This window comes from Helianthus annuus, chromosome 6, assembly GCF_002127325.2.
Source record: "Helianthus annuus cultivar XRQ/B chromosome 6, HanXRQr2.0-SUNRISE, whole genome shotgun sequence".
Classification (NCBI taxonomy): domain Eukaryota; kingdom Viridiplantae; phylum Streptophyta; class Magnoliopsida; order Asterales; family Asteraceae; genus Helianthus; species Helianthus annuus.
In genome coordinates this window covers 19,406,191-19,420,042 of record NC_035438.2, presented here as the reverse complement: position 1 = coordinate 19,420,042, position 13,852 = coordinate 19,406,191, and the positions used below count along the sequence as shown (strand labels likewise).

Below are 13,852 nucleotides of genomic sequence, written 5' to 3'. Positions count from 1 at the left end.
AAACAGAAGTTTACTCTTCTTTAAATAATTTAATTTTTAGTGTAAAATGTTAGTAAACCTAGCAAAGTGTTAGATTAATACAAAAACTGTTGTAAACCTAGCAAAGTTTTCGATTAATACAAAAGTTGAAAAAAAAGGTAGAGCCCAAGTCCAAGCCCACCAATCAGATGAAAGCACCAACATGGTGTTTTTTTTTTTGAACAGTGAACTTCATTAGAAAAAGGGCGCGCCCTCAAAACAAGGGCCACCAAAGAAACAATTACAGCATATACATTGGGTCAAGAACCCATTTTTTCCATACAATATCAGAAAATTTAGACCTACCTTTTATCCACAAAAAAGACCATGACTTAATCCATGCGACCACATCTACGACCCTCGGTTTAGACCCCCGGAAAAGTTTGTCATTTCGCGCTTTCCAAATCGCCCAGCAGGTAATCATAACCACGCCTCTAACCACTTTTTTGGCCCACTTACCACCTGACACTTGCTCATGAAAGCCCTGCACATCCTTAAATTCGAAAGCCATTAAAGGCATAATATTACACCATCGCCCCACCGCTGACCAAACTCCAAACGAAAAACCGCATCCTGTAAAAAGGTGCATGACATCCTCATCCCCAAAGTTGCATAAACAACACGTACCGTCCTGTATGTCTATCCGCCTTCTAATAAGAACCGCTTTGGTAGGAATACGGTCCAACTCAGCTCTCCACATAAAAACATTTATTTTGATCGGAACCCAAGATTCCCACTGCATAAGCTGCTGACGGCTGATCTCTACTTCTTCTCGAAGCAAACGCTTCACCGCAGCAACCGAGAAAACATCCTTGACTTCCTCACCCCAATACCAAATATCTTTGGAACCTGTCAACAAAACATTATTTAGAAGAAAACTAACGTCTTGCATCTCAGATATCTCCTCAACTGTCGAGATTCCTCTTTTCCAATCCGCACTTAATCTCGTATTGCCATCCAACATTTGAAGCCTTTCCGTAACCGTGCAACTTTTATGACGCTCCAAGCTATAAAGTCTAGGCCATCTGTTTTTTTACACTGTTGTCCCAACCCATAAATCCGACCAAAAATTAACTGATAAACCGTTCCCAATCTTCGCCCTTATAAAAGAATTGAAACTTTTCCCCTTAAAAGACCGCTTAGCCAACACCTTAACAATAGAATTCCAACAACCGTTAAAACGACGATTCAAAGGTAGAAAATCCCATCTACCCCTTCCCCCGTGCACCATCTCCACCACTTTTCTCCAAACACAATCTTTTTGAGTTTTAAATCTCCACGCCCATTTGGCCAAAAGAGCAAAATTAACATCTTTTAGTCTCGAAATTCCCAAGCCACCATTTTCCTTAGAGTTTGTCACTGTATCCCACGCAACCCAGTTCAGTTTTTTATCTTCACTCGAACCTGCCCACAAAAAATTCCTCATCAATTTTTCCATCTGATCCGTCACTTTATTAGGGGCCTTGTATAAAGATAAATAATACACCGGTAAACTAGTCAACACCGATTTTATTAAAGTAAGCCTTCCACCCATTGATAAAGAATTCGCCTTCCAAGAGGCTAACCGTCTTTTGATCGTCTCGATAACCGAATCCCAATGACAACACTTATTCATATTTGCACCCACTTTAATCCCCAAGTAGTCAAACGGAAACTCCCCAACCCGACAACCCAAAGTTCTCGCCATAATAGCAACCTCCTCGCCGACATCACCAATACCAAACAACGACGATTTCTTTAAATTTATTTTTAGCCCCGAGCAAATGTAAAAAACTCTAAGTAACCTTGCTGTATTCTCAATATTCTCCCTCGACCATTCCCCTAATATCAACGCATCGTCTGCGTATAACAAGTGCGAAATAGCATAGCCCCCATCGAAAGCTCTAAGATCTTTCAACTCCCCCAACTCGCAAGCCTTACTAACAATGCACGAGAAGGCCTCCATTACAAAAAGAAAAAGAAAAGGAGACAATGGATCCCCTTGTCTGATCCCCTTATGACATTGAAAATCAAACGTGGGCGACCCATTGACCAAAACAGCCGACCTAGCAGACTGAAGAATCCCCTTAATCCATAGACACCATTTACTAGGAAACCCCATCTGACCCATCACCGAAAGAAGAAAACCCCAATTTACATTGTCGTACGCTTTTTCAAAATCAATCTTCAATAAAAAACCTTGTCTCCTTGACTTTTTGACCCAACCATATAGCTCGTTAATAATTAAAGGACCGTCCAAAAAAAATCTATCTTTAAGAAAAGCGGTCTGAGTATCCGAAATAACTTTCCCCATTATTTCCTTCACCCTCGAAGCCAACACCTTAGAGATAATTTTGCTGATTACACCGACTAAAGTAATAGGCCTATAATCCTTTAACCTGACCGGCGAGCTAGTCTTAGGTAATAGAGCTATAAACGAGGTACTACACCCTCTACTAACCATCCCCGTATCATAGAAATTATCGAAAAGCTTGAGAAAATCATCTTCCAAAAAACTCCAAAAATGTTTAATGAATTTAAAATTAAAACCAACAGGACCCGGAGCCTTGTCAGACCCGCAATCAAAAACTGCCTCCCGAATCTCTTCTTTGGAAAACGCCCGAACAAGCCTGTCGGCATCAACCGAAGACAAAGACTTAAAATTATCGCACTCCATGACCGGCCTAACCGAATGTTTTTCCGAGAAATGATTCCGAAAAAACTGAAAGACCTCTTTCTTTATCAAACTAGGTTTAGAAACCCACTGGCCGTCCACTAACAGGCCAGGAATATTATTCGACGCTTTTCTTCCGTTCATTATCCTATGAAAGCATGCGGAGTTCTCGTCACCCTTCATAGCCCATCTAACACGAGATTTCTGTTGCAAATCTCTACCTTTCCAACAATTTACTTGGTCCGCTCCTCTCTTGCATTCTTCCCACACCCAAATCTCCTCTTCTTCCAAATCCCTCTCTTCCATAATCTGCTCTAACCGTTGCATATCATTCTTGTAGCTCTCAAGCTCCTCTCCTTCTTTTTGTTTAACTTCAGCCCACCAAATCCTAATCGCATCCCTGACCGCTTTTAACTTATTCATAATAACCACATCTGGACACCCTTCAAAAGTGCCTTCTCTTAACGCATTCGTAACTACCTCCTGACAACCCTCTCTTTCCAACCACGAATTAAACCAACGGAACGGTTTATATCCAAAGTTGGAATCTACCAAAGTTAACAATAGGGGCGTATGATCGGACATCTCCTTCGGCAAGGCTCTAAGACACGCCAACGGCCATCTATCGAAGAAAGACTGACAAACCAAAATTCTGTCAATTTTACTCAACTTAAAACTTCCAATGTTTTGTGCCACATAAGTAAACCTATTGCCCCTCATAACATACTCCTGTAAATCAGCTTCGTCAATAAAAGCATTAAAATCCGCAGCGCTCGTTTGGTTAAATCTGGAGTTCTTTCTTTCTTCAGGATAACGAACAACATTAAAATCACCCAACACTATCCACATACCTTGACCTCTACTAATCAGATCTTTTAATTTTTCCCAAAGACACCTTTTTGCTACAATTTTTTGGGGCGCATAAACATTCAGCACATTTAACTGAGACCCATCTATCACCAAATTTCCTGAAGTAAGTAAAAAATTAGGCTCTGAGATGACAGCGTTTTTTACAAAGACCTTTGGGTTCCACATATTCAACAAACCTCCTGATCTACCCGAAGCTTCTACCAAATCAAAATCGACAACCCCCCTCCCCCAACACTGACTACTATCAAACCTCTGCGAATCCATAATCTTAGTTTCTTGAACGGCCACAAAATCAACTCCATTTTTGGTCTTCAACTCTTTGACCCACCCCTGTTTCCCTTGCATTCCCAATCCCCTAACATTAATTGACAGAAAATTCATGGATTACCTGGTTGTAAACCTTCTTCTTCCACCACTTGTGTCACTAGCTTTTTGAAATTACCCAGTTGTACCCCCACCTTCGCTCCCAAATCGATCGTGTTATCCACTTCTATGTTGATATCCCCACTCTCGGTCGCAGAAGTAGACTGAATAACATCAGCAACTTGCAATTGTTCTTGAGCCTTCAGCGACCCAGCGGCCTGCGACTGATCTTGATTCGGCGTCGAGTAGATGTTGATATCCTCTAACTGAACTTTTGAACCTTCATCCTGCACCGACTTCAAAGCCATCGTCTCTTCCATTATAATTGACTGAGAGGCAGGTCCCTCTTTTGTAAAACCACCAGTCGATATCTCCTTATCATCCCCTTTGGGACAAATATGATCACTATTATTATTATTATTATTATTGTTAATTAAGCCCAAAAGAGCATCCAGCCCAAAGGGGTCTAACCCATTTAGGTCAAAATCTAACCTTGGTCTTTTTCTCACACTGGGCCTGCTGTCCACTGAAAGCATTTTATGATAAACCGGGCCCACACCTCCTTTATTCTTATTTTTCGATTTCATCCCATCTTTTTTAGATGCATATCTCCTATCACACCTAAACTTTAATGCTTCCATATTAACCTCTCCAACATTTACGTTTCCTTCCTTAATGACTTGAACTGAATCACCCAAATTATTGGATACCTCCTCCATAATATCATTTCCTTTTTGAACATGATTACCTTCTTTCTCTAGACTATCCGTAATTAGCGTACCTTCCTTATCAGTAGGCACCGTTGAGTTGGCCGGAAAATCCGACGTATGTGTACTCCGGTTAACCGGAACTTTCGTTTCGCCCCTACCCTTTTCCAAAAATTCCGGTTCCCAATCACCGACCTCCTCCTCCACCCAAACTCTGTATTTCCGTCCCTTCCAATGAATAACGACTTCTTCTTGAATTTTTCTGCCTTCCGTTACAAGCACCCCGACATAATCAAAAGATAAGTCGGAATCTTTAACATTATGTTGAGCAACCTGAACTATCTTGCCAAAGCTCTCTCCGACACTGGTGTTTTAATAGATTATAGAATTCCTACAAAATAAATATACAAATTCAAAAAGTAAAAGACTAATATCAAAAGCTAAGACCATAGGTAATGGTTAATGCCCACTAAAGGGCATTTTTCACCACATCATCATCATAATGCCCTTTTAAAAAATGTGTAATGGTTAATGCCCATTTCATTTATTACTTTCCATTATTTTTCTTCTCTTTGGGCATTATTATAGAAATGCCCCACCCTATTCATGCCCTTATAATGCCCAAGAGGAATGGTGTTGAAGGCATTATCAAACCTTTTCATGCCCTTATAATGCCCATTACACATGGTCTAAGTAAAACATTATGGCGAATATTCCGGATTTGGCAAGTCAGTGATACTTAGTAGTGTATCACCGACAAAATTATTATTTATTAAAAGCACTACTCCCATTTTATGATGTTTAGTTTTCAACCAAAACTAAATAGATAGAAAAATAAAAACTAAGGATGGCCAGTGTTCTTGGACATGGAGCTCACTCGCAAGAGACAAAGAACACCTCACTCTCATGAGCAACATGTTGCGTAACACCAATGAATAAAAAGCCGATTTTTTGTGAATCCAAAGTCAAGAGGTACATGAGTTCCGGATTATAAGATGATGTGTGTCAACAAAGAACATCCGCTATCTCGTCTCTCAAGTATCGCCTAGAAAACAACTAGATACACAACCACTGTTTTTGTGTAGGTTTTGTAGTACTTAAAGTTTCTAGATAGATTTTCGAATGGTGTTAGTCTCATTTTCATATTATGGTGTTCTGACAACACGCGTCTTAATTGGACGATTCATAAATTCAACAAAAATGGACATGTGTTTTCTAGTGTGAAAAAAACGTATATTGAAACAAAACAAAGACCTTTGTTATAAGGTAGGTAAAAATTAACTAATATTATTTAGGATTAGGGTCAAGGATTGTTTGATGGATTTGGAGGAGAAAATATGAAAGAAATAATGGTTTGATGTGGAATTTGAATATCCTAGAGAAAGTAGGGACTCTTTTGGATTATTTCATTAATGATGCTACTTTTTTAGACCACATATATGTAAAGGTCACGATCTGGACTCTAAAACTAAGTAGTGTGCAAGGTTCATTCAAGTGGACTTTTATGGTGTGATGTAGAATTTGAACCTCCTCAATAAATTAGTATATGCTTTCATTTCCATTATACGTGTGATTCTATTGGTGGTGTAAAATGTATGTTCATATGAAATTGCAATAAATCTAAACAACCAAAGTAAATAGCATTAATCCGTTTAACACCAACTAAAGGTTAAGAAATGCGAAAACAAAACAGAAATAGAAGCACAGAATGAAGAAAAAGAAGAAGAAGGGTGGCGTTTATGTTGGACTAGAAGGTATGGTTCGGCTCATCCTCACGGGGATGAGCCTCTATGTAGGCGCCACATAGGCGGCTAGTGGGGGATGAGCCTCCATGAAGGATGGAGGGGGATGGAGGATGGGCCCCCACCACATATTTTTTTATTGTTTAATTCATTTTATTTGTTTAACTTTTATTTGTTTAAGTTTTATTGTTTATTTTTTATTTATTTAACTTTATAAAAACTATTCAACATTTAAATAAAAATAAGACATAAAGGAAGATAATAAAATCCATTACATAACATAAATAAAAATTAAATAACCTAAAAAAAAAATTACGCTACCTAAAATTTGTAAAAAAAAGACTAGATTTAAAATTTTAAAACAATTACACTACTCGTCTTCGTCTTCGTTTCCGTCACCGTCCATGATGTTAACGTTGTTCCAAATATGTTCTACCAAATCTTGTTGAAGGTTTGCATGCGTGAAGTCGTTTGTTAGCGAGAACGAGTTTAAATCCTGTTGTGGCGGATCAACCAGGACAGTGTTCCCGTAAGATGCATTCTCATCATACTCACAAATTGCCCGACCTTCGTCTTCAATAATCATGTTATGGAGCAAAGTGCAAGCGTACATACAAAGACGCAACCTTTTCGGTGTGAACGCACGTGCCGGTTGTGCAAGGATGGCCCATTTTTTTTGTAAGACACCAAAAGCACGCTCGATGTTTTTTCTTGCAGCTTCTTGACGCTTGGCGAATTTTTTCCTTTTTTCCTCATCGGGATATGGAATAGTCTTTACAATTGTAGACCAAGACGGATATATCCCGTCAGCAAGATAATACCCACGTCTATACTCAACCCCAGAAACTGTAAAACGTGTGTCCGGACCGGTTCCATTAACGACATCGGTAAAGATCGCCGATTGGTATAACACGTTGAGGTCGTTGAGTGAACCAGGGAGACCAAAGAAAGAATGTCATATCCACAAATCTTGTGATGCCACGGCTTCAAGTATCACGGTTGGATAGCCGTGATCACCTCGCGTATATTGGCCGCGCCACGCAGTCGGGCAATTATGCCACCCCCAATGCATACAATCAATGTTACCAAGCATTCCCGGAAACCCGTGCCTTGCTTCATGAGCTTGGTACAACTGTTGAAAATCATACGCGTTTGGTTTCCGCAAATATTTTTTGCTATACAGTTTCACCACATTATGGCAAAACCGATACAAACATTCCCGCATAGTTCTTGCCGACATCTGTAAGTACTCGTCCAAAGCGTCGGCCACTGTCTCGTACGCCAGTTGGCGAATGGCCGCAGTACACTTTTGTAACGTGGTGAACCCTTCATAATTTCGAGCATCAGGTCGTTGCGTAAAAAACGGGTCTAGCCCCGCCAAATCATTAGCAATCCGTGTGAATAAGCGGCGACTCATTCGGAACCTGCGCCTGAAAATGTCGGCGTTGTAAAGTGGTTCATCCGAAAAATAATCGTTCACCAATTTCTCGTGCGCTCCTGTCGTATAAAATATATAAATACGAATTAAAAAAAATAAGGATAATGAAATTTTGTAATGAAAAACCTTGGCGGTCTCTGTTAATCCGTATTCGTCTGGTAATAACATTTTCAGACGAGAAGTCTTCCTCTTCCTCTTCCTCTTCAATTAGAATATGTCCCGCCCGTAGCACAGCGTTTGCGAAAAACATCTCCTCTTCGTCATCCGAAGACGAGGGCCACCAAGGATTAGAAGCCATTATGGATGAAAAGATATTTTGTTTTTGATGAAACAATGGTTAACCGGGCAGGATTAACACACTGGTCTCGTCAAGAAGGGTTAATCCCTTCCTCTCGAGGATCGCTGGCTGGATCACCGGTGGTTGATCTCCTGCACAAGGAAACAAGCCGTGACTCGTAACAAGGAGGATGGGGTGGGGGGGTGCTCCTTGTTACCACTCTCCGGCGTGAGAATCAGTAGTTTGCTTGGGAAGCAAAGTAAGATAGTAGTAGTAGTGAGAGAGTTGTGAAGAGATACCTCAAACCTGGTTTGGGGTTGGTATTTATAGCCGAGGAGTGAAGGAGGATGATGATGGATGGACTGACGACGTGCTGCACCTTTGCAGGTGTGTCAGGCTTGTCGGTTATGGAGGTTACGCCACGTCAGTCCATTGCTTACGTAGCTCTGACAGGAAACTGCCATTGGTGCTACTTGCACTGTGGTGTCAGTCCCACTTGTTGAATGCATAGGATGCGGTGCAAGCCGCATCGCTACGTGCGGTAACATCTGAAGTTACCGCGTCTCCTACTTGTGATCAAGGAATACGCGAGATGCGGTGCTAGCCGCATCGTCGTCTTGCCTGCATCCCTTGTCGTGACGAAAATGCCCGTATGGAGCGGTGTGTTCATCTCCTTTTGTGCCTAAGGTAAGGCTTTCTTTGTATTGATAGAAGTGTTCGCTGGATGCGGTGCGAGGCCGCCTCGCTGTGAATACTTCCGTTTTCATACACCAGATGTGATGCTATGTCGCATCACTCTACCGTTCTCATGTTCCATGTAAGTCCTTCGTTACTAGATAGATTGGATTCAACCCTTGTGCCGACGCGTTCTCGCATGGGCACAAGTAGGTTGTTAGCTAGTGGGGGTTTTGATAAGGGTAATGGTCACTCGCGGTCGATGCTGACGCGAGATCTGGGACCATACCCCTTCAAGTCCCCCCAGTCTAGTGTTGCTGCCACATACAAGTTGTATGTGGGAGGAGTACTGGACTATGGTGTTTGGAAGGTAGTTTGGAGTCTGGAGAAGATCCTAGACCATGTGTGGTCTTTTCTGTATGTAAATCAAGCTGGAAGTCTGGAAGGGTCATCTGACGCCTCTTCCGTATCGGTGAAGGAATCTTCGTCTGATGCGAGATTCTCAGCCGATTTATGTCACCAGGTGGCTTGCCACCTGTTGTTGTGCCGAAGGTCTCTTGGAGACCTTGTTAGTAATGCTGCACAAACTTCGAACCAACCTCTGAGATGGTGGTTTGAAGGTATGTAGAGGTTTCCCATCCTTTAAAGGTGGTCTTTTCTTCATACCAATTGTTGAATTGGTGCATGAAGAAGAAAAGAAACTTTTGGACCAATCTTTGAGACTGGGATCAAAAGTTGTTGATGCTTGTAAGTGCTTTGCTCAAGCTCTATGTTCAGTATCTAGTTATGAGACGACGATCCCTTTTTTGTTGGGTTTTCGTGTTTGTCGTCATAGCTCTCTAGTAACCGCACGTTCTTTGCGGTTACCTCGTTGCGTCATTGTTGGCCATGTTTGGTCGAACAATGTATATTCGTACTATGGGTAAATAAACATGGTCATAGGCAAGGGTATGCTCACCATTGTTTATTCTATGCGGCCCATAGGCGGGCAAACAAAGTCATAAGCAGACTTGTTACCGCTGTTCGGACGCTTGTTGTTCGACGAGGGCTCGTTTAGAGCGCTTATCTGCGTTCGTTTTGTAGCCACTTACCTTCCCGCTCCAATACCGAGTTTGCCTTGCAGTAGCATTGCTCGGTGATGTGGAGTGAGCTTGGCTCTTCCGTAGCAACCACTCTGCGGAAGCTATGGTTATGTCCGTAGCTCCTCGTGAGTGTCTGTGGTTTTGCATTACCACATTTGCTCGAAGCGGGTGTGGCTCGGATGTAGCTCTTGAAGGTTCAGGAGACAGGGTTGCTGATGTGCGTTCGCGTGCATTCCCTTCCTTCCTTTTGTTAAAGAAGGTGTTCATGTACCCTCTGCGGTTGTGAACCGGACAGGAGGGATTTGAAGCTTGAAGAGAATGAAGGCAATGCGGTTCCCCTGTGTCTGAGGTGCGGTTCAGTCCAACGGACAACGCTGGTTCTGAGCATCTGACACACCTGAACGGGCTCGTGTGTGTCATGTCCGCATATTCCACGTGTGCTCGTGGGTAGTGCGGATATGTATTATACCCCCTTAGTGTAGAGATATATATTTTTACCTATTTTTAGGGGTATGTTAAAAAACGACATGCGGTATGGGTTATGGTGCGGTATACCAGAGAAACCGCATGCCGCTTATAATTGGATAATGTAGTCGCTTTTTGTTGCATACGTGGCTGATCTCACGTGTGAGTTGGTGGAAGTTGGTGAGATCTTCCTGGCATGTGCTGAAATGAAAGGACGTTTGCACTGCCCGAGGCATTAAATGCACTGTAGCGAAGAGTGTAAACGTCTCTTGTGTCAGGCGCGTGGGCGGCCACGCGCGCGTGATAACCGTCAGCGGAAACGGCGCTCGACACGTGGTGTCATACGATTCGCTCTTTTTGAACGTGATGATTTGTTTTCTCCCTCCGCATTAATTGCGATGGGTATATAAGGGGAAACCGTTCGTGGTTCCCCTCACTTGTTTGAAATTTCAAAAATTTGCCGGTGAGAGAAAGCTTGTTCTTTGTCTTCTCCGACGAAATTCCTTGAAGTTCCAGTGAGGGTTCTTTGTTTTTCTACTCACGTTCTTTCATATCTCTGATATTCTCTGATGGCTGAACCATCAAATCCACACAATGTGGAGGGTGAAAACCCTGAACAGCCGGTAGTATCGGCTGATGAAGACGAAGATGATGACGTTGACGTTCCCGGTGGTGGGTTACCGGTGTTGAAGTGGTCAAAGGGTGGTTTTAAAACCCTGATGGCCACTGTGCAGATGGCCAAAGATTGGGATGCTACCTACCCACAAGTGGGGGACACCGGTGCCGATGCTCCGGCCGGTTATATAACCTTGTGGGCTGATTTTTTCAACGACGGCAACCTTAGGTTGCCGGTGACGGTGTTTGTTGCGGAGGTATTGGAGTATTATCATCTCCATATCTCCCAACTTAGTCCTTTCGGAATGTTCCGAATTAGGAACTTTGAATACACATTCCGTGCCCATGGCTTGCCCATTACAGTGGAAAATTTCCGGCGGTTCTACCAGTTGACGGTGAACACCGGTTTTTTCTCGTTTACTCAACGGCATGGGAGTCTGAAGTTGATGACGCCCCCTAAGGGTGTGACAGGCTGGAAGAAGAGGTTCTTCTATGTGAAAGCCTGTGCAGTCTATGCTACCATGTCTTTCAGGAATGTCAACGTTGGAGTTTCTGATGAAGATATTCCTGTTGCTACCGCAAAGACCGTGGACTGGTTCTCTAGGCTGCGGCCTATTGAACTCAAGAAGTTGGATAATGATCAACTGTGGATATTGCGGATGATGCTCTCGAGACCAGATAGGAAGGAAAGGCCCTTTTTGCGGGACAAGGGTGGTGGTAAGCTCTTTACACTTTGTTATTTTCCTTACTTCCTAAGCCTTTGTAGTAACCTGCACGCATGTATCAGCGGATGCGGTTGGCTTGTGGAGAATGTTTGAGCCCTATTTCGGGGGCCAGGTTGAACTGATTGCGGTTGAGCTGAAGAAAGGCTTCAACCTTGAAATTCTTAGCAACTTCCGCGTACCGTCGCGTGCGGTGCTGGATGCCCCGGTTCCGGGAGACGCAAGAGGTATGTCGTATGTGACATTAGTTTTTTCAGTTTATCTTTTTGACTGGTTTTGTGTCAATCCAGGTATCCTTGCGGATTTGGGGAAGTTTGAGAAACGTGTCCCCAAAAAGACTGTGGAGAAGAAAACGGTGAAGAAGACCGTGCGGGGTCGTGGTAAGGGGAGTGCTGAAAGCTCAGCTGCCCCTTCTTCAGTTTCTGAAGCCGCAGGTACCTATCGATCTTGTTCTCGGGGATATACCGATTACGTCGTAGTATCTGACACCCTTGAGGGTTTGGGTGTTATAGGTAGTGGTGCGGCTGCGGGTAGAACTGCTGTGGTTCCCCCCGTTGTTGGAGAGAAACGGGGACCAGAGCAGAGGGCTGCTGGTGGTGGTGAACCGAAACGTCGTAGACTGCAGACCAAGAGAGTTGCTCCGGCGCAAAAGAAACCTGCAGTTGCTGCTGGTAAGTATATCCCTTTTCCTTGTTTTGTATGTACAATAGGTGGGAATAATCATTAATGCTCTTTGTGTTGCAGAATCCCGAGATGCGGGTATTCTTTCTTTGACTTCCCTGCGTCTCCTCCGCATACCGCTGCTGTGGGTGCGGGGGTATCGAAGGAGACTGTCGTGCCCCAGGAGCCTACGGTCCCTTTGGTTGGGCCGGTTCGCGATCCCCCCTTGGAGAAGACGGTGGAAACGACTGCTGACCGGATTTTTGACACTGTGGATTCCTCGGACAATCTGATCTCTCCTAATGAGGGTGATGGATTGGACTTGAGGTTTTCCGATGCCGGTAAGCAGAAGTCTGATGCTGAGGTGCGGCAGCAGGATGCTGAGCCGCAGAAGTCTCCTGCTGGTGAGAAGGGTAGTGGCTCGTCTGCTGGTGGTGTGGGTTATGATGGGCCTCCAATTCAGTCTGGGGAGTCTGAATTGGAGTATTACTACCGCACATACTCCCAGGGTCGCAGTATGGTGTATCACCGACCCCCCTGGACTGTTATGCAGGGGGACGATATTTCTAATGACCCTGCGACATGCAAGGAGATTCTGGGTGGTCTGGGCACCCCTTTTGAAGTCGAGCGCGCCCGTGCCGCACCCCGAGAGCTGCGTATAAACCAGCTCTCAACAATGCTGGTAGGGACTTCCATTGTGGCAAATGCCATTTTGGAAGATTATAAGGTGCTGGGCCGGCGTGAGGAAGATACTGGTCGCATGCGGGCAGAAGCGGAAAAGCTGGTCCAGGCTGCTCGTGTGGGTGCGGAGCAGCTTGAGAAAGATAAAGCTGCTTTTGAGAAGCAGAAACAGACTTCTGAATGGGCTGCCGCTGCCCAGCTGAAACAGGTGCGTACCCTTGCTAAACTTCTTGCTGAAGAGCGCAAGAGTTGGAATGAAAAAATGTCCAATGAGCGCAAGAAGTGGAATGCATCTTGGGCTAAGCAGAATGACATTCTGTTTCATGCTCGGCAGGAGTTGACAAATGCCAAGGCAGCGAACGCTACCTTGAGGCAAGAGAAAGCTGCGGCTGAGGCCATTTCTGTTAAAGCGCTGCAGGCGAAGGCCGACGCCCTGAAGGCGCTTGAAGAGGCCAAAGAAGCCGGGGCTCGTGTCGCGAAAGCCCTTGAGGAGGCTGAAGAAAGGGAGGGCCGTGCTTCTAAGGCTCTTGAAGAGGCGAATGCGGAGCGCATTCGTTTGGACAAAGTTGTTGCCAGCCTGCAGGTATGTTTCTTTAACTGTGTTACTTTCTTCCTTGTTTCGTAAATGTTTATCGTGTAAACTGTTTGCTATTTTTTGACAGGCTGAGGTTCAGGCCCGGGAGGTCGCGGTTACAGACCTTACTGCCCGCGTGTCTGTTGCGGAAAAACGGGCTGACGCCGCTGCTGAGGCCAAGGATGCCTTGGTGTCCTCTTTTAACCAGCTGGAGGCTGACCGTGAGTGGTTGCGGACTCACGGCATCGCGCGTGTAAGTATCCGTTGCCTTTACATTTGCTTGGATTAGTATTCAAGACTTATGATCCTT

General features: G+C 44.1%; 1 protein-coding gene across 1 annotated transcript; it reads right to left on the bottom strand.

Moving 5' to 3' along the window:
• Positions 1 to 259: 259 nt before the first annotated feature.
• On the bottom strand, positions 260 to 982 carry LOC110944502. The gene has a single exon (XM_022186164.1). It carries the CDS (start codon positions 980 to 982, stop codon positions 260 to 262), a length of 723 nt encoding a protein of 240 aa, XP_022041856.1.
• Between the last annotated feature and the right edge of the window lie 12,870 nt (positions 983 to 13,852).

Excerpts from the sequence above, each read along its gene's own strand:
- LOC110944502 (XM_022186164.1), bottom strand. The coding sequence starts at position 982 with ATGTTGGATGGCAATACGAGATTAAGTGCGGATTGGAAAAGAGGAATC.